The 27,654-nt window shown below is 42.1% G+C and overlaps 1 protein-coding gene across 1 annotated transcript; it reads right to left on the bottom strand.

Moving 5' to 3' along the window:
• LOC137624424 (eukaryotic translation initiation factor 2 subunit 2-like) lies at nt 1-27,654 on the bottom strand. Its single transcript, XM_068355171.1, has 8 exons — nt 27,503-27,654; nt 10,530-10,674; nt 9,725-9,997; nt 2,708-2,847; nt 1,722-1,851; nt 1,333-1,396; nt 1,022-1,160; nt 1-366 (listed from the first exon to the last, which is right to left on the bottom strand). Exons 1-8 carry the CDS (start codon nt 27,518-27,520, stop codon nt 316-318), a joined length of 960 nt encoding a protein of 319 aa, XP_068211272.1. The 5' UTR covers nt 27,521-27,654; the 3' UTR covers nt 1-315.

Genomic DNA, 27,654 nt, shown 5'->3' on the forward strand with positions numbered 1-27,654 from the left:
TTATAAGTAAGATTTTTTTATTATAATTTTAGTACATTTTAATGAAAAACTGCAATTTTTTGAAGCAACAACAGAATATTGTCATATATTTATTCTAAATATGAAAACTTCTAAAGCCCTATCAAAGATGTAATGAAACTGAATAAAAAGTTCACATAAACAGTAACAAAGGGACCTAAACGATGATGTGTTTTTGTTAAAGTTTATCAAACGCTTCCATCCATAATATTTCAACAATTTCTGCTAAAAACCACTTCCACGCACATAAAGATCTAGCAAAAAAATTTATATAATATACTAAAACTATACAAATTCCTAATTCTTGCTTGCTCTGATAGCTTGTCTCTGTTGTTTGTTGGCAACAGCCTGCAAAGAAAAAAAAGGGATTAATAAAAATATACATGAAAAAATATTCAATGATAATTGGTAAAGAATAAAAATATATATGATGAATGAAATACTTTATATAAATATTTGATCAAACTTACTAGATCACACGGAATATCAATAGCACCAAACTAACTTTGGCTAACAAAATTAATCGATATAAAATGAAATAGCATTAACTAACAAAATTAACAATTAGTAATACTCCCAGCTAAGGACCTGTAATCCTCCTCCTTTAAATGTTAAAAGTAATACTGTATCATGTAATATACATGCAAAATATGAATATACCATCTCAAGTGGTTAATTAAAAAAAATGAAAAGTATAACATAGCAATTACTGTATACAAGAAATACCTAATTTAAATGCTAAAATTCCAGCCATTAGACAAATCACTGCATCAAAATTACCTCTAATGTGTGATTTACACCCAACAATTGTCTCAAGCTTATTTGTCAAAGTAGCAATCATTACACTGACCAACTACACAGAAAATTAAGTGTTTCGTTCCCTGATCTAATGCTTCGAGAAAACTTAAATTAGTAAACAAAAATATAATTGAACCAGACTAAAATTACACTACAGCATTGAACTAAAAATTTAGGCAAAAACCTATAAAAAAGTATATCATACCTGGAAACCAGACTTGATTGGGGCAACAGAACATCTCGAATTACACTGCTCGCACTGGAGGAAATAAAGACGAGCATCCTTTTGTAAAATAGTGTCAGGAGACCGGCATGTATGGCAGGTGACATACTCTTTAATGTATCTGAAAAGGAAATTGAACTTTTAAATGACATCAAAAGATACATATGCAATGAACCTGTATCCTGTCATTCCAGTAATATACTATATTTCTTATTATCATGGGAATACAATATACGACAGATAAACACTGAATGATTGAATACCAAACTTTAGTTTATCATATAAAGACTAACCTTCTTAAAACATTTTCTATTTGTTTTTGCTGGAACCTGCCCTTGATAATTAACTGATTATTACCTGGAAAAGAACAAAAGGAGTTTTTTTTTTTAAATCTGAAAATATTTCAACAAGAACAATACACTTCTTAATAGACTACAAGGATAAGGTGAAGGGAATTATCGATACTAGGAATAAAACCAAGGGCCATATAATTTTAGTATTGCTAACACTTCTTTACATACAAGCCTTTAAATTTCTGTTGAGGAAAGAAGCACAAGACAATCAATCCCAATAATTAAAATAAATCTCATGACATTTTAAATACAATACTGAGAAAATATAAAAAATACTAGCAATCCCATCATTTAATATATTTTATGACACGTCAAATCCCAGATCTTACCATCAATACTTCCAGAAGTACCCAATTCTGCCAAAAGAAACTGAAGTACGTGTTTGGGCAATCTGTGAAGAAGACGGCAAATTTCTGAAAAGTTGGCGAAGGCTGTCTTTTTGGAACCAATCCTTACAACCTGTAATAGGGAATAAAAGAACAATGGTAAAGTGCTATCCTTGTTTACTTATCATCTCTTAAAATTAGTCTGTAAAATATTGCCACACCATGGGTTTCCCTTTTATCTTCTTTTTAGTTAAAAAAAAAAGACATGGGTAATTAAGCCTTAATAACAGATAAAACTAAAAAAAGCACTCAAGAGTGTATACCTCCCCACAGCAGCTTTTCTCTCGAAACCAGCTTGCCTTTCCCAGAATAATTTAGACCATACACGTATTTGAAGTCTGTGACTACCATGTGCAAACTTGGGGTTGAAGTTAGGGTTAATTCAGTCAAGCAAAAAACCCCCTGGATTTTTTACCAGACTTTCAAAATTGAATAACAATCACATCTCAACATAACAATCCCTGAAAGTTTCACTAAACGAGTAAAATTGTTATGTGCGAAATTTGGGGTTGAAGTTAGGTTAATTCCGTCGAGCAAAAAACTCCCTTGACTTTTGACCAGACTCTCAAAATTGAATAACATTCACATCTCAACATAACAATCCCTGAAAGTTTCACTAGACGAGTAAAATTGTTATGTGCGAACTTGGGGTTAAAGTTAGGTTAATTCCGTCGAGCAAAAAACTCCCTTGACTTTTGACCAGAGACTTTCAATATTGAATCACTTCCACATCTTAACATAACAATCCCTGAAAGTTTCACTACTCAATGAGTAAAATTGTGGTCAGGAAGTTGTTCACAAACAAAAAGACAGGGTCGAAAACATAACCTCCCAACTTTGTTGGCGCAGATAAATATTCAAACAAATTAGCTATCAGCACTGCACAGTTTATGGAAATGAGATTAACTATTTTTTAAAAATTAACTCACCTGTGGGGGTTTCATGACGAACTTTTTCTTCTCACCGGTGGCCATTTCAGGATTCTTTTCACGTAGTTGGTTGAATGCTCGTTCTAGCAACTCATCATAAGTGTAATCTCTTTCTGTGCCCGTCCAGCCATCGCCTGATTCTGTAGATTATTAAACTAGTAAAGTACAAAGAACTTTTGACAAATGCCATAGCCTACCACAATGCCATTTTTGTAAAATACTGACCATTCTACATAAAAGCTTAATAAACCTACTTTTATGTGTAGGAATCCCGAATTTACATAATTTTTACGTGAAATATAAAATCCTCTTCCTAAATGATTAACTTTATCACTTGAAAAATTTTAATAGCAAGTTTTTATATTGTATGTCAGTGAATTGGATCTTTTACATATACTGTATGTACACACCTAAAAACAAACACTACCAGCATAACTTACAAATTACAGTACCAGAAATGGGTACAGTATAAAACATGGTTTATTTAGAAAATCAATAATGAATCTGACATATAATCTTTTATATTATAAAATGGCTGTAGGCATTTGTAAGTATAAATAGATTATTATTCATAACTCACCTCTGACTTCTTCACATACAACAGCCTCCTCTGAGAGCATGAATAAAACAAGTTTATGTATAAATTTTTTTTAATACAGCTTCTCAAAGGTGAAAATACACTTAAAAGTTCCCTTCACCTAAAGCTAAATATATCTATTTAAAACCACAAGTAGTATCAGTTTTGTAAATCTATAGAATTTTTAGTTTAATCTACAGATTTAGGTATCATTATAAACCACTAAAAAACTTTAAGACTCCTACTTGTCCCAATTGTCCATCTATAAGCACAACCATCATTGCACCCCTAACATAACTGGCTAACAGATGTGTTCCGCTTATTGTAAAATCCACAAATTTTAGGTTATTTGTGTTTTCCCTAACTATGCAATCCTAAGTTCTTTAATTAGGAGGTTAATACAAAAGCAGCTGGAACTCGGCAGATAAAACTTATGACGAGGTGTCAGCAGTAGCAGATAATTACCGGCCAGGGGCGAAGAAGCCCCGCTCTCATGCTGGTACACTGAACAGTCACTTTGATTGCATCTAGGACTATATAGGGTGGTGATAGCAAGAAGTTAAATGACTCAGGTTTGTATAGTTAGGAAAAACACAATTACTTCATCTTAAGACACCATGCAAACCAGGGTCAATACAACCGTCAGGTCCATGGAACAGGCAACCAAGGAGAAAATCAATTACGGCATACAGTTTCATGGCTTTGCCTGAACATATCCATCCTCCCCCTCTTAACGAGGAAGGTGGAACAAACACCTCTATTCAAAAAGAATACAAAAGCAGCTAGCTAAAGGTGATGCTTACCTCTTATCTATGCATGTGGTGGTAATAAAAAAAAAAAGGGGGGGGGACTAAACTCTTGACCTTCAATTACATTGTAACTGCTATCTTAGAAGTGATACTTTTGGTCCTGTAAAGGAGCTAGGGTCACATCACCACTTGCTGAGCAACAATCACAGGCCTGAGTGAAAACATGTCCAACGATTTGTCAGCGCATTCTTACAAATAATGCAAAATGATGGTGCTCTGACACTTACATGCTCCAGCATATAAAACTTGAGCCATCGAGAGTAACACCAACTCCTCTAATTTCATAGGCAATCACTTTAACTTATTCTGATCCTCCAGGGGGATCTTGGGTATAATGCTGGTAATAGTCTTCCATAGCCAAAAGGAGATTGTACTTTTGGTGACCTTTTTACTCTACCAGTGCTTACGAATAGGTCTGCAACCTGGGTTCTTTTAAGGTAGAAAACCAGGAATCCAGGATAGACAGATTTTGAGTCGGCTACAAAGTCAGGAACAAACGATAGAAAGACCTACCTCCAGTGTTCAGAATGAAAGAATAATTATAAAAATTTGTAAATAATTATAAAAATTTGTAATTTGCCTACCTGCTTTGTTGATACCAGGGTAAGCAGTAACTCAGTTTTTAGAGTAAGGTCCCTATTTGAGTTTTGCATCAATAGTTCATAAGGAGCTCTCTTCAAATACGGCAAGATCTTGGTTACATCTCAAGCTAGAGTTCAAATCTTACAGGGAGGACAGGTCTACTCTATACTCCTGACAAGTACAGATATTTCCCATGATGAGGAAATATCCACTCCTCTCAGTACCTGACTAAAAATACAAACAATACCCTATTATCATTAAAACGAAGAAAAGTCTTTCTCTTGTATGCTAAAACATCTGCCACTAGTGGAATAGAGGCTCCAAGAGAAGTATTCCTTCGACACCATCAAGCACAGAAGACGGTCCGCTTCACTTGGTAAATGTCGTTGGTGGATTTCCTGAGGCATGTCTCCTGTTGTCTCGCTTGACAAATCTCTTTTCTTAGATGAGCTGCTGGATACCCTACCCCTATGAAGTGATAGGAATTCCAGAGTTGTGGAACGTCTACAGGTTGGGCTGACGGGGCAGGTTGTGCCGCTTAGAGGAACTCTCTAGGAAGCTCCACTTGTAGATGCTAAAGGTCTGGAACCATTCTGCTTGAGGCTATTTCGGAGCTTTAGTCAACTTTAGGTCTTTGGATGAAGAAACTTTGTTTTTCACCCTACAAAGAAGACAAAAGAGAGGAAAAGCATCGACATCGAGGTCTTCCTATGAATGCTAGTACAGTACACATACTCAAGTGCTGCTGCTGGGTCTGGCACTGGTGAGCAATAACACTGCCAGTTTTCTGTTGAGACTTGTAGTGAACAGGTCTATTGTTGGGAAACACAACAAGGTTGGGAGCTTCGTTGTTGCTTGGGGATGCAGATCATTCTGACCCAACTATCAGAGCCTTTGACTCAATGTGTCTGCTATGGCATAGTGTCTTTTCTCTCGCCAGAAATGAACCAGGGTGAGAAGACTACTGCATTGTGGACTGCCCATTTGAGCACCAATACCACTATTTGGCAGAGTCTGTGATATTGTACTGTCTTTTTCGTTGACATAAGCCACTATGGTTGTATTGTTGTTCATCAAAGCAACCGACTTGAAGATACTGGAAGCGTTGAAGTACTAGGTAAGCTGACTTCAACTGCAGAACATTGATGTGAAGAGACTGTCTTCTTGTGACCATTGCCCTGATGTCAGATAGCCCATTAGATCGGGGCCATCCTCTCGTTTACACCTCTGTAAACGGAAGATCAGGATGGGAACACTAACGGAGAACCCCAAAACAAATTTTCCTCATCTAGTTGGTAGAGTTTGGTGTTGCGCTCGATTGGTACCAGGGTCCGGGGAGAGTTGTGGTTTGCGACCACTATCTTTTTATGCAACACTGTAAAGATCGTAGATGGAGAAGACCATGAAGAACTTGTTTCTCTACTGTCAAGTGACACGAGTTCCATTGTTGTGCTGCTAACTGGGACTGATGGAAGAAAGGCTGAGCTACCTTCTTGAATCAGGGTACCTGTCCTGGGAGGGATAGATGTTTTCTGTTACCCTGTTATATCCCCTGTCCAGGTACAGTATATCATTATTAGCTTTGAAAGCTTGGATTTCTCCAAATTCATCACAATCCCCAGATCACAAATAAATGAGAGAAGTCTGCCCCAAAGACGAAAAAGTTGGAACCGAGTCCGCCAGTATCAGCCACTCGTTTAGATGTCAAATCAAACGATTTCGTTGGCATGAGCCCATACTAACACCAAAGTAAACACTCGGGTGAACACCAGGATGCTATGGACAGCCACGAGCAAAGAACTTTAACCTGAAAGACTTTGCTTCCTTGGGCAAAGTGTGGATACAGGTCTTCAACTTGCAATCACTAAGTCAACTGAAAATGACAGATACGATGGAAGAAATATAGTAATAAAACAATATAATTTAATACAGTAAGCAAAACATTTGTTATAACCTGATATCTATTACATATGAAACCAGACTATTTGTTGACTTTTGTAGCTGGAAATCATAGGAATGGAATTTAGGTTAGGCCTAACCTAGACCAAAATTTAACAAAATTGGACTTAACAGTTTCTTGGAACCCATTAAGTTTGTAAGTTGAGAACCTGTACTTCTTTGAAGAATGATTTATCAGGATTGGAAGTATGCATCTCTGGGATAGAGTGAGATCATAAATTGTTCTTCCTAAGAATGTCTACCCATGCTGAGATATCTATTATGAGTACCCAAACCCGATGCTTTCTCGACCAGAAACAGATGGCTGAAGAAGATTGGATACCCATCCTAGACTACTACTATAGTGCTCTTTAGGACTATAGTCTGCGCCTCTGAATGCAGACTGAGGTATTCCTTTGTTTCTCAGTAATAGAAGGACCACGTCCTAAGAGCTGGAATGAGGAGACAGGAGAGCTTGTAAATTGGAGGCAGTAACTGAACACTGAATGTACACCAGACACTGCTCTGCTCCCTGAAAGTGCCACCTAATCCACCTCTGTCAGGCATCCCCCATTGGTGGTGGCTGAATGGATGAATTGCTGGTCCGCACTTAAAGACTGCCTCTGCCTCTATGGTTGAGGTTGACCACTCTGTTGATGAAAAAGCCGACTAAAATCAGCAGGGTTCCGCAATGTCGATGGTGCGGCTCTGAAGTCGCTTCTACTCTACTCCGGTCTAGAAGTTGCACCCAAAAATTTGTCTACAAGGAAGAGAGGACCGGAAGCAGTTGTTTGCCTCTGCCTCTATGGTTGAGGTTGACCCCTCTGTTGATGAAAAAGCCGACTAAAATCAGTAGGGTTCCGCAATGTCGATGGCGCGGCGCTGAAGTTGCTTCTATTCTACTCCGGTCTAGAAGTTGCACCCAAAATTTGTCTACGAGGGAGAGAGGACCGGAAGCAGTTGTTTGTGATCTCCTAAACACCGCCACTCAGTGGAAACGTAAATCTTGGTTTGACTTCCAACAACACTTCTGAATAGTAAGCACTACCTGCTCCAAGAACGGCAGTCCTTTGAACGATATATTTCTCCAGTTCAGTACTTCTTTCTAGTTTAATTGTCTCGCAAAATTGGAGACAACCACGTCTCGCTTCTTCAGAATTCAGTTAGCCACCAGGTGGACATAAAAACCCACTGATTTTGCTCCTGACAGAGCATTGGACTTGAACTGCCAAATCTTGAGTTCACAAAGTCTTCACTTGAGGATAAATATCCCATTCCCCCATACCAGTATTCTAGCCAGGATGTTACTTGAAGGGTTGATATTGCTGTGGCATCCATAGCTGTAAACTTAAGGTGCTGAGCTATGAGCCTTTCAGCCAACATCAACAAGGTCAAGGTAGCAACCGCCTGGTCATGAGGCAAGAGAGAGGGATGAGAGTCCCGTGTTACATAACAACGCTTCTGCCTCAAAAATGCTGGTGGCTGGCTATTAGAAGGCTGGCCTAACCTTAGGGAGTCTTCACGAGATGAAAACTGCATATCGGCCGTATCGAAAGCTTCCTTGGCTAGCTCAGACCAAGGGAATCAAGTCATTGCCTCAAACACTGAGGAGCCACAGTGCAATTGGTCTACAGCCAACTTCCTGTTTAAAGGTCGCTCATGAATGGCAGACGCAAGGGGCAGTGACATTACCCTAGCAAGCAGGACAATGCCCTAGACTGACCATATTACATATGATCAGCACCCAAGCCTCCTCTCCCCCCCAGGCTAGGACCAGGGAGGGCCAGGCAATGGCTGCTGATGCCCTGATCCTGCCCTCGGGGCGCATTCCTTGGCGGCGGGGGTAGGCCTATGTAGAGAATGGAGTAGGGGGGTAACGGCGCGAAAACCTTGGTCGATAGAGAGGAGATCACAAGTGACTCCAAAGAAAGTAGTTCGAGGTAAGTATTCGTGTTGGAACAAAGGAAGATTCAGACTGCTTCTTCAGGTGAGATGGTGTACAACTGAATGTGAGCAGGTGAAATGACGAGATATCAATTGTGAGTAGGTTAGAAGGTAGTGTTTCTGTAGATGTGTGTGATAATGAACATCAGAGGTGAAAAGTGTGTGCAACTGCAAACAGGCGAGATGGTGCCCTCATAAGAGCATGCAATAGCTAAGAGATGAGATGGCGCTCTCGTAATGAGCGTGCCTCTATTTCGGGAAGACCAACATGTTCCTACCTGATACAGTCTTCTTCATTGACTCGTAAGGAGTTGGACATTCCACAAAGTCTGACTCGAGGGCGGAATATTGACCAGCCACTCAAGTTCAGACCCTATGACAATGTCATAAGACGCTGAAGTTTTATTACCCTTCGAGGGAGTGATTATTTAGGCTAGCCTTTCTCTGGATAAACCCTGTAACCACAGGGAAATCCAAAGTAATAGCACAGCATCGTCAACTGGAACAGGATCTGAAACTTTGAGACTCCTCCCGAAGGAGAGACTCGCATGTTTTGCTAAGGGAAACGTGAATTCCCCGAATTAAGACTTGTCCTAGAGTTAAAGAGAGAAACTTTTAACAACAAAGCTTGAAGAGAAGTTAATAGGTTGTTATTTGGCAGATGGAATCAAAATTTCTGTTCAGTGTACCAGTCTGGAGGGTGGGGCATCCATCCCACCTGGCGTTAGTTACTGGCCACTCTCAACACCTCGTAATAAGCATACGAGTTTCAACTGACTTGAATCAACGTCTTAATAAAGGTTTGTACTCATGTAAGAACAAATACATTTTAATGTTTCCTGCAATATGCAGTACAAAGGACTACTCACAAGACCCAAGTCACACCAAGTACAGATTTTATTTGAGACTAATGAGAAATAATATGTCCTTTGCATATCCTGAACAGGTAAAATTTCAGTAAAAAAAAAAAATAATTCCTAGGTATAGCACACTAATTTTAAAAAACAAGAAGCAAGACAAATGGATTCCTCAGGGTACTCGAGACGAAGAAAGTTAGGCCCTTTTGTATATGGGTGTAATTCTACTCTCATTTAATGTAAAGGGGACAGACTAGGGAGGAGCTGCATTACATAAACAAGACATCACAAAGGTCGGGCAAAAACTTACCCAATTCTCCATCTTTATCATCAATAGCATCCTCCTCTGCAATAAGTGTGTCAAGTTTCTTCTTCTTGGTCCTCTTTTTTTTTGCCTTGCTGAAGTCCATGTCTACATCGAAGTCCTCTACCTCTGCTACCACAGTGGTTGCAGGGTCAATGTTCTCTTCGTCTCCACCAGTGTAAGTTTCTTTACCGTCAGGCAGGGCATCATTTAATTCGTCTAAGTTGAAAGGTTTTGCCTTCTTTTTCTTGGGTTTTTTCTTGCCAAAGAGTTCAATTTCTGGAAATCCATAGTACAATTAGAACATTTATTTCTGGATACAGCCAAGTGATACTTCACAGACAATAAAAGACTTAATACATGATAATAAAGACTACAGTGGAGTAAACTCTTAGGTTACAACAGATTTGATTAACAACAGCTCCTATAATGGAATTGTATAAATTCTTTGGTAGATTCACACAAAATTCTAACATGTTCACCATGTGTTTTAAAATGTATTTCTTAGAATACCCATAGATGAGTGAATTAGGAACTTGCATACAATACACTATCTAGGTGTTCTGACTTGTGTCAAACAAGAGTTACAATATTCATAAGAAAAGATCTCCATAATAACAAGGAACTACTTCATTGTAAACTCAAATTACTGTAACAATGAAAAAAAGAAAAAACTATGATAAAAGTTAAAATTAGTCAAAACTCTTTGAGGCAAATAACAGAAACCAAGAATTAAATAGCTAAACATCACTAAACATTACTTTCTAAAAAAAAATTACGTTAGTACACTATAGTACATCAAGCTACTTACCATCCATCTCTGGGGTGGTTTCCTTTGGCTCCGGAACCTCGACATTTTCAGGTGTGGGAGCAGGTTCAACGGGGGTTCCACCACTATCACCAAAGTTAAAGCCCGTTTTTTTCTTTTTCTTTTTCTTAAGGTTTGGATCGAAAATCTGGAAAGGAAGATAACATCAAATATTTCAGAAACTTGAATTATTGCCTTAATTTCCAAAAGCAATAAAAAAAATATTTGGGCTTGTAGACCTCCAACAAAACCTTTCATGAAGATACAGTAGGAAAGATTAACAAGAAGCAAGGCACATATACAATTATAAACCAATCAAAAAGGGCTCCTTGAACTACACAAACTAGAAAACTTCATACACATCAATGACAAGAGGAATCAGGTTGGGTTAATTTGATATGAGCACTATAATATGACACGATGTTTAACCTTGCATTCTGTATTGTTCACTGACATATCACATCTTCCACTGCATATACTATACTGCAGCCATGTGCCTCAATAATGGAAGACACTCTGTTAGGCAAGGTTATGATTACACTATATTTAGTAATACTAAAGCAGAAATGGCACCACCTATGATTCAATACTGCATCACTCACGACTCAATGTTGCATCACCCATGATTCAATGTTGCATCACCCATGATTCAATGTTCCATCACCCACAATTCAATGTTGTATAACCCATGATTCAATGTTGCATCACCCACAATTCAATGTTGTTATCACCCATGATTAAATACTGTACCGTATTACTCATGGTTCGATGTTGTATCACCCATGATTCAATACTGATTCGCTCACAATTCAATGGTGTATCACCTACGATTCAATATTGCCTTACCCACAATTCAATGTTGTATCACCCATGATTCAATGTAGTATCACCCACAATACAATGTTGCATCACCCACGATACAATGTTGCATCACCCACAATTCAATATCGCATCACCCAGGATTCAATATTGCATCACCTGTGACTACAGCTAGGCTGACACTTGAACGATTCTGTGGCACGCATTGGCACAACTCGAGTCGTGCCAGTGCGCAAACTAGCGTGAAGTGTGCGTAAACCCGTCGTGACTGCGTGCCATGTCGAGAATTTTGAAAGGTTCAAAACTCTGGTCACAACAAAATTTCGCGACCGGGTCGTCAACTATGCGCAAACTGTTCGTGAACTCGTCGGGACGATGCGTGCCAGTGCGCACCATGCCACGACTGTCATGACCTGCCACGAATAGTTCACGAACAGCTCCCGTCGAGTTCACGAATTGGCGTGCGTCGCAGCGTGGCCATGCCTTCCCACTGACAGTCACGTGTACTTCATGTACTGATGGCACGAGCAGTTCATGACTACTGCGCGACAGTGGTGCTCGCATCGGTGTGGGGGTATATTTAAGGTTTCCTGGACACTGCTCGCCATTCCAGAGATCGCCAGCGAAGAGAAAATTTATATCACAGGTATCAACATGCCTAAAACAAAGCAGACACAAGGAAGAGCAAAGCAGGCCAGAGGCAGAGACCGCTGAGAGAGATCATTCCCCTCAGTCATCCATATCAAGTCTCGATGTTATCACGGAGACACAGCAGGATCAACTCGAAAGCCACAGGCAGCCAATCCAAAATTGACCAGGGGTTGGGGAGGTCCCCTTTTTATATGGCGTGCCAAAGTCGGCACGACACTGTCCAAATTGCGCAAACTCGTTGTGCCAATGCGGGAAGTGCGTAAACTATGCGTGAACTTGTCGTGCCAGTTCGTGTTAATGTGGACACTGATGGGCATGCATTCGTGAAATTAAGTCGTGAACAGTGCGGGAGCTTCCCAGTTAATGGCCAAAAGTTGTGCAAGTGTCAGCCCAGCTTTACAGAGCACAGATAGTGTTCCACAAACCTCTTAATTCTCAATTAGTATTGCCCATTATATCGGATATATTCATAATTTTTCTATAGATTTTCAATATACAAATATGATTGTGCTCTTGTTAACTGAAGACAATGATAATATGACTACGATAACAATTTTTTATAATTCTAATGAAAATAAAAAAGGCTAATTCTTCAGTCCAATCATCACTATATATTAAAATTACATCATCAGTGCTGACTGTAACAAGTTTTCCAATACTGTACTCTACCACATCAGAAAAAGCAGATCCTTATGCCAAAATTTTGTGATCCACCAGACTACTGATATTGTAGCCCCCTACCCCCTTTGAGTAAGGAGGAGGACCCAACCCTTTAGATTAGGATGGGAGTCTGGTTAGGTTGCAAAATTATTATTTTCACTAAGCCAATAATTCCGATATCTCACAACACATATGAGATGTGTATTTTTACAATTATCTTTGGAATGATTTGCACATATTTGTCATTGGTGAATATTTTAATATGACAAATTCGTAGATAATTTGTATTTTTCCTAACTATACAAACCTTAGCTATTCATTAGGGGTTATACTTTTGGCGGAGCTGAAATGACGAGCCATTAAAATTTAGCGAGGGTTAACTACCAACACCGCTGGTTAGTGGGGGTAGGGGGGGGGTAGCTTGCTACCACTCCTGTGATTTAGTCACTTAGCTTGGAGATAGGACTTCAAGGGGGATAGGGATGGCGGGCAAGTTTGTATAAATAGCTAAAGTTTTTATAGTTAGGAAAAATACAAATTACAGTATCTACGAATTTGTCATTTGTTCTGTAACTGGAATACAAACCACGCTATTTATTAGGGGTGACTTACCCATTAGGAAGGGTGGACGCCCCTGCCAATCTGGCTTTTGGCTTTGCCAGGGGGCTCCTTATCTGAGTATGTTAGTACTCAAAAATAAGGAGTCCCTGCCCTCGCTAAAACCTTGCTATGCAAGGTCCGCGGCCTACGCAAGCTGTGTTGAGACGTGCAGAAGTGTGACTGTCTAGGTAAACTTATTCCGAGTCGATGTAGGAAAGACCTGATGTAACCAAGACTTGCCCAATACCACCTTGCCAGGGTACGGGAACGCAACAGTATTAGCTTAATACTAGGTACACAAGGGAGCATGGTTTACCTGCAGTGGTTTGAGGTCAGCTTATGCAGAGAACCCAGGATGCTGCTTTCCCCACAAGAGGGTAGGATGAAAAGAAAAGAATAAGAGCCAGTCAAATGTTTTCATTCACGCAGATTAAAACCGGGTAACAGTGCCCTCAACCTTCTGCTACTTGTCCAATGAGGAACTTGAGGTATACAACCAGCTGTTGTGCAGCCACCACCGGACCAATAGAGATTGTATCAAGTTCCTGTGGGTCACGTCTTGTAGGAGAAAGGTTGTGAAAGTCACCTGGAGTATTCACATCCTTTCTTGTAAAACCTACATCACAGAGTAATCTGCTAAGAAGAACCAGGGGCATAGTTATGCCCCTGACACTGTGAGTCATCATGTCGAGATGATGTTTCGGTGATCCTCCTCTAGTCTCTCTCAGTGCTGATGATAAGAGAAGGGACCCGGGTGGGCTGTTGCCGTTTTCTTTAGGTTAAGTCTCATACCTTACCCTGGGTACAGTAACAGATGATCTGGATCGTCCATTACCGAGTGGAGTCTCGTGTAAGATCCGTCACCTCTGGAGACTGTGTCTGGCAACATACTCAGGGACAAAACTGAACATTGCCCTTCTTAATAATGGGCGATATCGAAAGAGACCATGAAGTTCCTTGACTCGTATGGTTGCTGTCCAAGTGTGTAGGAACATTGTGTTCCTAAATCAGGAGAAAATTTGTTGCCTGGTGAAGTGGAACATAAGGAGGTACCTTTAGGGATCGGAGAATTTGAACCATATACCGAGAGGAAGGTCTCAATTCTGACTGGGGAAAGGCAAGTTGTATGTTTGTATGAGTTAGGAAAGTCTTTCTTTCAGTTTGAAGGTGAAGGATCAAGGTTGAGTGATCATCATTACCTGTTGGAACAGAGTAGGGGGTCTTTTCCTCTTGTATATACTCGAGGATTCCGCTATTGCTGGAATCGAGGTATCGAGTGGAGACACACATTTTCACATGACAACAACCAGACAAGATGTTATACTGCCTGGTAGACTGATGCTGAGGAATTCCTAAGATATCTAGACAACCTTTTCGCAAAGAGGTATTGGGTAGTCTCCAGGCGTACAATCATAGCAAAGCTATAGCTTGTGGTAGGTGTCAAAGTGGGTTGTCTGTTATGTGGAGAGGGTTCTCTTGGAGACTATCAGGAGCTGCATAAGGTTTGGAAACCGTTCTGCATAATGCCATAGCGGAACTAGGAGTGTCCTTGAGAGGTTGACCGATGTTCTAGCCTTCTTGAGTGCCCTTCTCCAGATAAAACAGGGACGAGACGTAAACGTCATTTTGTACCAGCCGTTGTTGTCAGAGCGCCTTGGGGTCTAGGGCTGGGGACCTCGTAAAGTCGGGACTTTGTCGGCTACAAGGCAATCCAAAGTCCATGTGGTACACCTTATCTGAGATGCAGTGCACAGATTGTCAGCATGAGCCTCTATGTGGTGTGTGTCGTCCATCACATCACTGAGTGGTCTGTTAAGAACCGATGAGGCTGCTGAAGGACCAGAAAGTTGGCCTTCATCCCTCAAGAGATTCAAGTGAAGGTACTTCCGGACTGAGTCCAGAGGGCTGAGGTCATGTGGTGCAGCTATGGTCCCTCCTCTCTTCTTTTGATAGTGTTCTAAGCACAACCTCAAGTCCGAGGGGTGGGGAAGGATGAGAAGGTTATGCCGCTCTGTACATTCTCGACTGACACCCATCCCTTGAGGTTTGTCCAAACTTCTGGTCCCATAAGGGTCAGAATGTTTGGGGGATTGAGGGTCTGATTCCACTTCGACTCAAGTCCCTTTGGAATGGGAGTCATTCTCACTTTGAGAAGGTGTCTAGAATCATTCCCAAATACACCAGTCTTCTGGGAGGGAAGTAGGGAAGACTTCCGCAGGTTTACCCTGATCATTGGATCTTGGTAAAAAGACTTCAGAATTTCCGGTGTTAATGCAAGGTTGCCACTGAGTCTGCTAAGGTCAGTCAGTCGTCCTGAGACAGAGGAGACAGAAGCCGATCCTGTGAGACCAGGATGGGTGTAGTGGAAAGACAGAAGCACAGTGCCTTGAACTGGTGTTTCTTGTTTGTCTAGACTGAATCTTCCAACATTCCTAGATGGATGGTTTGGACCTTGGAGCAAGTGTCCTTTAGGTCCAGTGTGCAAATGAAGACCTGAGGTCTTAGCCCTTGTTCGAACTCCAACATGGTGTGGACATCGACCCAAAGGGACAGCTCCTTATGGATCCTTTTGCATGGAAGATTGTCGACGCTGGAGTCCTGACTCATGTCGTAAAGGATCAGACGCGATACACAGCGTAAGAATTCTTCTGAGAGAGAATTCCTTTAACTTACAGAAGGAAGGCGACGCTTAGCCTTACCATGCGCCCTGATGGGATTGATGCTATTCCTTAGAATAGAATCAATCTGGCGAATGTTAATCAATGGTTAACCGTTGGGTATCGTGGTTACTGTGCAGTTGGAGAGTGCTCACAAGTAGTTCCCTGTCGACAAGCCGTTGATGAGGGTTGTCGAACGTTTGCCGATCACTTTAGTGTGATGGCGAACGGACAGTAGCGAGAAGTATGTTGTATACCTTCTGATCTTGGAAACTACAGGAAGAGGTTGACTAGTAAGTTCGAGTCACGAACTGCTGGCGAATTGCCGATGGCCAATGAATCGGTGGTCTGTTAAGAGATCAGCAAGCTGATTATGGTCACCCCTGGTTGGTCAGAGATGAGCAAGCTGAAGATGGGCTGGTCAAAGATCAGCGAGCTGAGTTCAATGATCAAAGAAAGATGAGCTGCCCATCGGTGATCTAGTGATCAGCAAGCTGATGACTGGTTATTGACTAGCAATTGGTGATTGGAAACGCTAGCAATCGGAGATCGTTAGTCATTCGTTGTTATATATGTATCACACACAGCACAAACACTGAAAACACTGAAAAGGAAACTTATCACATTTCTATACACATATATATACATAAACATTAAGAATGTTTTCATATATATACAAGTATAAGAAAAAGTTAAATCACAGGTGTGTGAACGGGAGTGGTAGCAAGATACGGGCCCCTACCTGTTTTTATATATATACAAGTATAAGAAAAAGTTAAATCACAGGTGTGTGAACGGGAGTGGTAGCAAGATACGGCCCCCTGGTGTGGGTAGTTAACCCTAAATTTTGATGGCTCGTCATTTCAGCTCTGCCAAAAGTATAACACCTAATAAATAGCTTAGTTTGTGTTCCAGTTGCAGAACAAACTCGTTTTTGGGGGTGTTTCCTGCGCCTAAAAACTGTGTTTATCCTCTAAGATCCTCACACAAATTCTTTACATACAGGATGGATAAGACATAAAAATGAGTGGTCTGCACCAGCAACAATAGCCAAGAGATGTACAGTATAGAACACAAGATAATCAGTTAGAAACTTTATGGTTAATGTATTTGACAATAGATTAACATATGATACAATTTAATGTGTTGTACAAGCATAGGCCAACTGTACTTCACTAAGCTGACATCGAATGCCAAGGAACTGGCCAAAGGCTATTATTATTATCATTATTATAAAGACTTGCGAAGCTAAAACCCTAGTTGGAAAAGCAACATGCTATAAGCATTCTAGTTTCATATGTACAGTAGTATGATACTTTGATTACTAGAGGAACTGGAATTCGCTATACGGAATGGACGAGTGCTCGTTAGTTTGGCATTTCTCTCTATATGGCTAAAGGGGCTGGGGAATGACCACTTACATATGTCGATCAAAAAGAGAAGTCTATTTCTCACTCTAACTCCATTGTCTACATTTCGGTGAGTGAATGCGAGTTATTCTCATGCGTTGCTTACATTCGCTTTTGTCAGCTCCGGTTTTTTTTGTATGATGTAATCATTACCCGGCTTTTATAACCAATTAAAAGCTTCCAAATATTTATGCACAAAATTCCTGAATAATGTTTTATAACAGCAATTTTTTTCCACCCTCCCCTTCAGTTTCGGCTTCACCACCATCACAAAGATGTCTCCATGAGGGAAGTTTACAGTAACCTACTTCTTAATTGAGTGTAATTTAACTTGCCGGCAATTGATTATGATGAAAATTAAAGTATATTATCATAACTGTTTATGATTCACTTCACATCCTTCTGATGGTTTTTGCTCCGCCGTGACTTGCTACGCTTGCAAAACCAACATTACATCAATGCTCCCATGTTCTGGTAAGTCATACAAATAGAGCTGCGCTTGCAATCGTTGTGGGTCATTATTTCTGGGATATGTTTTTAAACTTTATAATGGTTTTTGCTCCGCCATGGCTTTCTGCACTCACAAAATTAACGTTACATCACTGCTCCTGTGTTTTGGCAAGCGATGCATGTTGAGCTACGCTTGAAACTCCATAGATCATTATTTCGCCGATATTTTTTCACTTTCACATTAGTAAGAATTGCTATACACGGAACACTGTGTGTTTTCAGCTGCTTATATGAACCATATATTTTTTAAACTGGGTATTTTGTTCAATTTGCATTTCTGACCATTATTATTGTTGCAAATCACTTAATTTTTGCATCTCCCAACCAAAATAACCTGTTTTCCACTGGGGTTCCTCATTATTGTCCTTATATAAGGAGCTCCAAAAACTCAAATGAGTAATTGGTCCAATAACCAGGGTTAGAAATGCTTAAAACATAAGATAGCGAGTATGACAAATAATGGTTCATGTATTTGGCTAGAAATTAATTGAATATACCTATACCCACTGCTAGATCATTTTGAACTCCAAAACCAATACTCAGCAGTTAAGAATGACTTGGATAACTACTTTCGAAAAAATGTTATTTTTATTACTAAAATAAATTTTTGAATATACTTACCCGGTGATTATATAAGCTGCAGCTCTGCTGCCCGACAGAAAAACTCTACGTTCAAAATACGCCAGCGATCGCTATGCAGGTAGGGGGTGTACATCAACAGCGCCATCTGTCGAGCAGGTACTCAGTACTCAATGTAAACACAGAACTCAATTTTCTCCTCGGTCCACTGGGTCTCTATTGGGGAGGAAGGGAGGGTCCTTTAATATATAATCACCGGGTAAGTATATTCAAAAATTTATTTTAGTAATAAAAATAAAATTTTTCAATATTAAACTTAGCCGGTGATTATATAAGCTGATTCACACCCAGGGGGGTGGGTAGAGACCAGCATTAATTGTTTACATTATTATGAGCTAAGTATTTTGTATTTCATTTTAGCAGTTATTCAAAATAACAAACATAAAATAAATAAGTACCTGGTAAGGAAGTCGACTTGAACAATTACTCTGCCTTTTTTAAGTACGTCTTCCTTACTGAGCCTCGCGATCCTCTTAGGATGCTGAGCGACTCCTAGGAGCTGAAGTATCAAGGGTTGCAACCCATACTAAAGGACCTCATCAAAACCTCTAATCTAGGCGCTTCTCAAGAAAAGAATTTGACCACCCGCCAAATCAACCAGGATGCGAAAGGCTTCTTAGCCTTCCGGACAACCCAAAAAACAACAATAAAAAACATTTCAAGAGAAAGATTAAAAAGGTTATGGAATTAGGGGAATGTAGTGGTTGAGCCCTCACCCACTACTGCCCTCGCTGCTACGAATGGTCCCAGGGTGTAGCAGTTCTCGTAAAGAGACTGGACATCTTTAAGATAAAAAGACGCGAACACTGACTTCTCCAATAGGTTGCGTCCATTATACTCTGCAGAGATCTATTTTGTTTAAAGGCCACTGAAGTTGCGACAGCTCTAACTTCATGTGTCCTTACCTTCAGCAAAGCATGGTCTTCCTCATTCAGATGGGAATGAGCTTCTCGTATCAACAGTCTGATATAATAGGAAACTGCATTCTTTGACATAGGTAAAGAAGGTTTCTTAATAGCACACCATAAAGCTTCTGACTGTCCTCGTAAAGGTTTAGTTCGTCTTAAATAGAACTTAAGAGCTCTAACAGGGCATAAGACTTTTTCTAGTTCATTTCCAACCAAATTTGAAAGGCTTGGAATATTGAACGATTTCGGCCAAGGACGAGAAGGTAGCTCGTTTTTGGCCAGAAAACCAAGCTGTAAGGAACATGTAGCCGTTTCAGATGAAAATCCGATGTTCTTGCTGAAGGCGTGTATCTCACTGACTCTTTTAGCTGTTGCTAGGCAAACTAGGAAAAGAGTCTTTAAAGTGAGATCTTTAAAGGAGGCTGATTGTAGTGGCTCGAACCTTTCTGACATAAGAAATCTTAGTACCACGTCTAAATTCCAACCCGGCGTAGCCAAACGACTCTCCTTCGAGGTCTCAAAAGACTTAAGGAGGTCCTGTAGATCTTTGTTGTTAGAAAGATCTAAGCCTCTGTGACGGAAGACTGCTGCCAACATGCTTCTGTAACCTTTGATCGTGGGAGCTGAAAGAGATCTTTCCTTCCTCAGGTATAATAGGAAGTCAGCTATTTGGGTTACAGAGGTACTGGTTGAGGATACTGATACCGACTTGCACCAGTTTCGGAAGACTTCCCACTTCGACTGGTAGACTCTAAGAGTGGATGTCCTCCTTGCTCTAGCAATCGCCCTGGCTGCCTCCTTCGAAAAGCCTCTAGCTCTCGAGAGTCTTTCGATAGTCTGAAGGCAGTCAGACGAAGAGCGTGGAGGTCTGGGTGTACCTTCTTTACGTGTGGCTGACGTAGAAGGTCCACTCTTAGAGGAAGAGTTCTGGGCACGTCCACCAGCCATTGAAGTACCTCGGTGAACCATTCTCTCGCGGGCCAGAGGGAAGCAACCAACGTCAACCTTGTCCCTTCGTGAGAGGCGAACTTCTGCAGTACCTTGTTGACAATCTTGAACGGGGGGAATGCATAAAGGTCTAGATGGGACCAATCCAGCAGAAAAGCATCTATATGAACTGCTGCTGGGTCCGGGATCGGTGAGCAATATATTGGGAGCCTCTTGGTCCTTGAAGTTGCGAAGAGATCTATGGTAGGTTGGCCCCATGTGGCCCATAGTCTCTTGCACACATCTTTGTGAAGGGTCCATTCTGTTGGGATGATTTGACCCTTCCGACTGAGGCAATCCGCCATGACATTCATATTGCCTTGTATGAACCTCGTTACTAGAGAGAGGTTTAGATCTCTTGACCAGGTGAGGAGGTCCCTTGCAATCTCGAACAACGTCATAGAATGGGTCCCTCCTTGCTTGGAGATGTACGCCAAGGCCGTGGTGTTGTCCGAGTTCACCTCCACCACTTTGCCTTGAAGGAGGGACTTGAAGCTTTTCAAGGCCAGATGAACTGCCAGTAGCTCCTTGCAGTTGATGTGTAACGCTCTTTGATGCGAGTTCCACGTTCCCGAGCATTCCCGACCGTCTAGTGTCGCACCCCAGCCCGTGTCCGATGCGTCCGAGAAGAGAATGTGGTTGGGGGTCTGAACAGCCAGGAGCAGACCCTCTCTGAGGTTGATGTTGTCCTTCCACCAAGTCAGTGATGACTTCATCTCCTCGGAAATGGGGATCGAGACCGCTTCTAGCGTCTTGTCCTTTTTCCAGTGAACAGCTAGGTGAAATTGAAGGGGACGGAGGTGCAGTCTCCCTAACGCAATGAACTGTTCCAGGGATGAAAGCGTCCCTATCAGACTCATCCACTGTCTGACTGAACATCGGTCCTTCTTTAGCATGTTCTGGATGCATCCTTGGGCTTGACTTGTTCTGGGGGCCGACGGAAAAGCCAGAAAAGCTTGACTGTGAATCTCCATCCCTAAGTACACTATAGTTTGGGATGGGACCAGTTGGGACTTTTCCATATTGACCAGGAGACCCAATTCCTTGGTCAGATCTAGAGTCCACTTTAGATTCTCCAGACAGCGACGACTGGAAGAAGCTCTTAGAAGCCAGTCGTCCAAATAGAGGGAGGCTCTGATGTCCGCTAAATGCAGGAATTTGGCAATATTCCTCATCAGTTTCGTAAAGACAAGAGGAGCCGTGCTTAGGCCAAAGCACAGGGCTTGAAATTGGTAGACAACCTTCCCGAAAACAAACCTTAGAAAAGGTTGGGAATCTGGGTGGATGGGGACGTGAAATTAAGCGTCCCTTAGGTCTAAAGAGACCATCCAGTCTTCCTTCCTGACCGCTGCTAGAACAGACTTTGTCGTCTCCATGGCGAACGTCTGCTTTGTGACAAAGACATTCAGAGCACTGACGTCTAGCACCGGCCTCCACCCTCCTGTCTTCTTTACCACTAAGAAGAGACGGATGTAGAAGCCCGGGGATTGATGGTCCCGGACTTTGACTACCGCTCCCTTTTCTAGTAAGAGAGACACCTCTTGCTTCAAAGCTAGTCTCTTGTCCTCCTCTCTGTACCTGGGAGAGAGATCGATGGGAGACGTTGCTAGAGGGGGTTTGCGTACAAACGGGATCTTGTACCCTTCTCTGAGCAACTTCACAGATTGTGCATCTGCGCCCCTTTTCTCCCAGGACTGCCAGAAGTTCTTGAGTCTGGCTCCCACTGCTGTCTGAAGAAGGTGGCAGTCAGACTCTGCCCTTAAAGGACTTGGTACCTTTCTTCTTATTCCCACGTCTCCCTTCGGCACGAGCACCTCCTCTGCTGGAGGCTCTGCCACGAAAGGGCGGAATGAATCTGGACGCTGGAGTGTCCATCCTGGGTCTAGACACGGTAGGCAAAGGGGTGGCTTTGCGGGCAGAAGACGCAACCAGGTCATGCGTGTCTTTTTGAATCAAGGAGGCAGCAATCTCCTTTATCAACTCCTCTGGGAAAAGGCACTTTGAGAGAGGAGCAAACATAAGTTCCGATCTCTGACACTGTGTTACTCCAGTTGACAAGAAGGAGCACAGGTTTTCCCGTTTCTTGAGGACCCCGGAAACGAACGAAGCCGCAAGCTCACTGGAACCGTCCCGTATGGCCTTGTCCATGCAGGACATAATGAGCATGGAAGTTTCCTTGTCAGAAGGGGAGATCTTCCTGCTCAACGCTCCCAAACACCAATCCAAAAAGTTAAAAACCTCGAAGGCTCTGAACACTCCTTTCATCAGATGGTCTAAGTCTGAAGGAGTCCAACAAATCTTGAAGCGTCTCATGGCTAGCCTGCGGGGAGAGTCTACTAGACTTGAGAAGTCGCCCTGGGCAGAGGCAGGAACTCCCAAGCCGAGAACTTCTCCCGTGGCATACCAGACGCTCGATCTGGAAGAGAGTTTCGCAGGGGGAAACGTGAATGCTGTCTTCCCAAGGTGCTTTTTGGATTGCATCCATTCTCCCAACACTCTTAAAGCTCTCTTAGACGAGCGGGCGAGGACGAGCTTCGTAAAGGCAGGCGCGGGTGACTGCGTGCCTTAAGCGAACTCCGATGGAGGAGAGCGTGGGGCCGCAGAAACAAACTGATCAGGATACATCTCCCTGAACAGTGCAAGAACTTTCCTAAAGTCCAAGGAGGGTTGCGTGGTCTTGGGTTCGTCGATGTCCGTATGCGGGTCGTCAATGTGTGCAGCGTCGTCATCATCAGAGAGTCCATCATCTGAATACTGAGGAGGAAGCGGCAAAGGAGCAGGAGTTGGCTGGTCAGCTGAGTCCGGCAGCACGGGTGCATGCGTGACTGAACCGGACGCAACGTCATGGAACTGTTGCCCAGTCTGTGAGCTGGCAACAACCATAGCAGCGCGGGGGCGCAAAGCGTCTACTCCTGACTGTCTAGTCTGCTGGGGCGAGTAGTGGTAACCACACTGGGTTGCGGAGGTTGACGCACCGCGTCAAAACAAAACAACTTAGGTTGTTGTTGTAACTCGCGAACGTCAACGGAAGGTTCCGTGCGTCGCTGAACGTCAACATGCGGCTGGCAGGGTACACTGGAACGCATGGGTGGCGGGACTCTCACAGCTGGAGTGCGGGAGAAGGTAGCCTCAGCGTCCACTGGACGCACAACCGTGGGTGGTTGTAGGCTAGCGGTTGGTGCAGCGTCAATCTTCTCCGCACGAAAGTCCTGCATTAAAGACGTCAACTGTGTCTGCATGGTCTGCAGCAAAGACCACTTAGGGTCTACAGTAGCAGGTGCGGCAACAGACGGTGTTACTGCCTGATGCGGTACTGCTTTGCCTCTCTTAGGAGGTGTGCAGTCATCGGAAGACTGCAGCGAGTCCGAACTGACCCAGTGGCTACAACTGGGCCGTTGGACTTGCGCGGAAGGGACCGACTTTCGTTTAAGAGGCCGCGAGACCTTGGTCCATTGTTTTTTTCGAGAAACATCTTCCGCAGACGAGGAATAAATGGGCTCTCTCGTCTTCTTGTGGGTGGGGCGATCTTGGTTAGATACGTCCGAAACCACGGAGGGAACGTCTGTTCGCTGATTAAAGCCTTTCGAACCCTTTGGTCGTACGACATTGCTTCTCCCCTGGGCTTGGGAGCTTGCAAGAGGTCCCGGACTGGGAGGACGACAGGCACGAACAGACGAACCCTCAAGCGCAACATTATCTACAACACTTTCCACAACACTACCACTCACTTTGTCACTACCCACTGCACTCTTACACTTCAACTCCTTGACGTCTGCCATGAGTTGGTTACGGTCACTCGCCAATGACTCGACTCTCTCACCCAGAGCCTGGATGGCACGCATCATATCTGCCATCGAAGGTTGTTGAGTGCTAGAAGGGGGATCAGGAGCAACCACTACAGGGGAAGGAATAGGTTGTGGGGCATGAGGAGAGGAAAAATCAACGGAGCGAGATGAACTTCTCCTGACCCTATCTCTCTCTAGCCTACGTGTGTATTTCTGGAATTCGATGAAATCGAATTCCGAAAGCCCAACGCATTCCTCACATCGATCTTCCAATTGACAGGTTTTATCCCGACAATTGGAACAAATGGTGTGAGGATCGATAGAGGCCTTCGGAAGACGCCTTGAACAGTCCCTAGCATTACACTTCCTGAATTTAGGGACTTGAGAAGGGTCAGCCATCTTGAATTAGTCAAAGGGGAATTCAAAATCTATCCAAAGTCGTCAACAAATAATCCAAAATCAATAAAAGAATACAAGGATGTATTAAAGATAACCTCTGCAAAGCGAAAGCTACTAATTAGAAATGTGTACTTCACCAAAATATGTGAAAACCAATCCAGTAAGCAACAGCGAATTTAGTAGGTCTTGCCGGTGGCACGACAGAGAGAAAATTGAGTTCTGTGTTTACATTGAGTACTGTACTGAGTACCTGCTCGACAGATGGCGCTATTGATGTACACCCCCTACCTGCATAGCGATCGCTGGCGTATTTTGAACGTAGAGTTTTTCTGTCGGGCAGCAGAGCTGCAGCTTATATAATCACCGGCTAAGTTTAATATTGAAAAATTACCCTTTGTTCGCCTTTTGTTTTGGTTGCCAATGATGCAAGGAAACCCTGAGAAAAGTTCATAAAATTCCCAACAAGTGGTTCTCCTGTTCAAACTTTGAATTTACATTTTCTGAATTATTAGCATTGGTAGACATTTGTCATCTCCAATTCGAACTGTTTTACTGCTATACGACCTTCTCTTGGGCAATCTCCTAATTTGACCCAGAGTGGTATCACACAATGCTTAATTGTTTATATGAGTAGGAAATGTTTCTATACAGCATATACAACTATCTGTAGCCCTGTAGATAGTACCATTGGTGCACTTCATATCGTGCAATGGCTGCATTACTTAGGGTCTTTGCATCTTTCCTTTGGCCCATAGGTGGAATTCCTTTATATCCTTCTACTGAACTCCATTCCTGCTTCCTTTCTTCCTCTTTCTTCTAATTCCATTAATGCTTCCTGTACAGCCTCTTCAAATTTTTATTTCTTAGCGCTTCTGATTTGTTTTCCCATCAGTTACACCTGAGCTTTGTATTGCTCCAATGGCCAGGACAGAGCTATATATCCCAATTTCATAAGTCTAATCCAACTAGGGTTGTAGCTTAGCAAGTAATAATAATAATACTAATAATATGCAGGGTTACTTTCTTTGGGTAATGTGTATAATGTTGGTTCACCAATTATTTATCCATGAATACTAGCCCACTCGGCTAATGCACGTAGCACAACATATACCGTTTGCCAGAACAGAGGAGCAATAAAATAATGTTTAATTGCAAGTGTAGCAAGCCACGGCAGAGGAAAGACCCGTAAGTGAATAATTAGTATTCGTTCATCAACCAACATATTCGTAGATATAATAAAATATGGGTGACGAAGATAGGCAGGATTCTTGTTTTCTAAGCAAACAGCAGGTCTGGTAACCCGATGAGCTACACACACCCTTTTTGTATCAATCGGGGTGCAGGTATGATAGCATACACATACAGTATATGTATGATGACGGCTGAGCAAGAATATGGCAGTGTAAGGGGGGTTACAGGGGGTGTTAGTCCCCCTGTTAGGTAAGTAGGTAAGGACATGGCCTGTAGGTTAGGTGTGGGGGAAGTTTAGGTTAGTTGGTGTCCATTTTTAATGCACGCTGGAGGATCAGGCCACTGATATACAAAGGGTCCCATCAATCTATATCTATGGGGCATAGGTAAAAGCTTCATTAGTGTCAAAGACGGTGGGATCAAGGGGAGCATTAGGTTTCGGTTATTGGAGCCTTTGTATATCAGCGGCCAGTACATCATGCGTTGATTAAAAATGAACCAAAACTTTCCCCCCTAACATAACCTACAAGCTGTGTCCTTACCTACTGTACATACCTAATGGTGGGGAGCCTAACACCACCATGCAACCCCCTTACACTGCCGTATTCTAAGTTAGGCATAGTAATACATAGAGGTGTCTGCTATCATATATATACCTCCGGCTTTTCTAGGCCAAACTCATGGTAGATGTACGTTAGCACAGCCTGTGTAGTACATTTTCATGAAACCTCTTTAAATCTGATAGTATGATAAGGAAGTATGTGCCAAAATAGCATATATATTTGTTTTATTTTGATTGCTGTCACTCATGAGTTAAAGTGTTATAGGAAATTAAGAGCATTTTATACAACTACAATAACCACCTCTAACTTGACCTAAATAGGCGTCCTTTCTTCACCCGAGTTTGCTCTAGCAATCATCTCCATCAAACTAACTCACAATTCAACGATAAGGGTGTACGTACGATAGCAACCACCTGTACGTATTATAACGTCTAACTTATAATACGGCAGTGTAGGGGGATGTCGCTAGTCAAGTAGGTAAGGACACGGCTTGAAGGTTAGGTGTCGCTAGTCCCTCCGTTAGGTAAGTAGGTAAGGACACGGCTTGTAGGTTAGGTTAGGGGGGAAAGTTTAGGTTAGTTTACGTCCATTTTTAATGAACCCGTGAGGAACTGGCCGCCAATACACAATGTCTCCCAACGATACATCTCTCTCTCTCTCTATATATATATATATATATATATAAATAGAACTTTCAGGGGAGAAATTGCAGTTTCCGAAACTCGCATGGAACAAAATAAACAACTGGTAAGCATTAGCTTGTGCAAACGAAATTCTTATTAGTAGTAATCAAGAGATGATAGTGTGAGAGTTTTATAAATCGTATTAAATGATAGGCCTAAATATGTTAGTAATGCCAAGTTAGGCTTAGAATGACCTTAACTAAGGCAGGCACGTCCTACATATTTGGACAATATGTCTCGCTTGCATTTTAATCTATGACCTAAAACTATTGGAGTAATGGTTGTAGTAAACGAATATTTACACATTTCCATCGACAGAGGATAGACGATTAAACAAAGGTAAAGTAGGCCTAATAAAGAAAAAAAAATCACCGGGTTATGTTACTAGGTGTCAATGACGACGGGGGGAAACGACATGCCATCCATCTGGGTTCAACTTAATTTGGCGCTCCCTTTACACAACGTCCTAATTTACACACCAAATGAAACTCGAACATTCACACGATTGAACTTACAAATTCCTCTTCCGCCATTGTGGGATCCAGTGTGAATTTCAATAAAAGAAATCCTTGAGATTTCGTCAGCCACCACAACTATAAACAATAAAAGACGGGAAACTATAGACGAAATGGTCGTTGCATCTTTCTTCTCTCCGTCGTACTGAGGA

The sequence above is a fragment of the Palaemon carinicauda genome, chromosome 31 (genome assembly GCF_036898095.1).
Source record: "Palaemon carinicauda isolate YSFRI2023 chromosome 31, ASM3689809v2, whole genome shotgun sequence".
Classification (NCBI taxonomy): domain Eukaryota; kingdom Metazoa; phylum Arthropoda; class Malacostraca; order Decapoda; family Palaemonidae; genus Palaemon; species Palaemon carinicauda.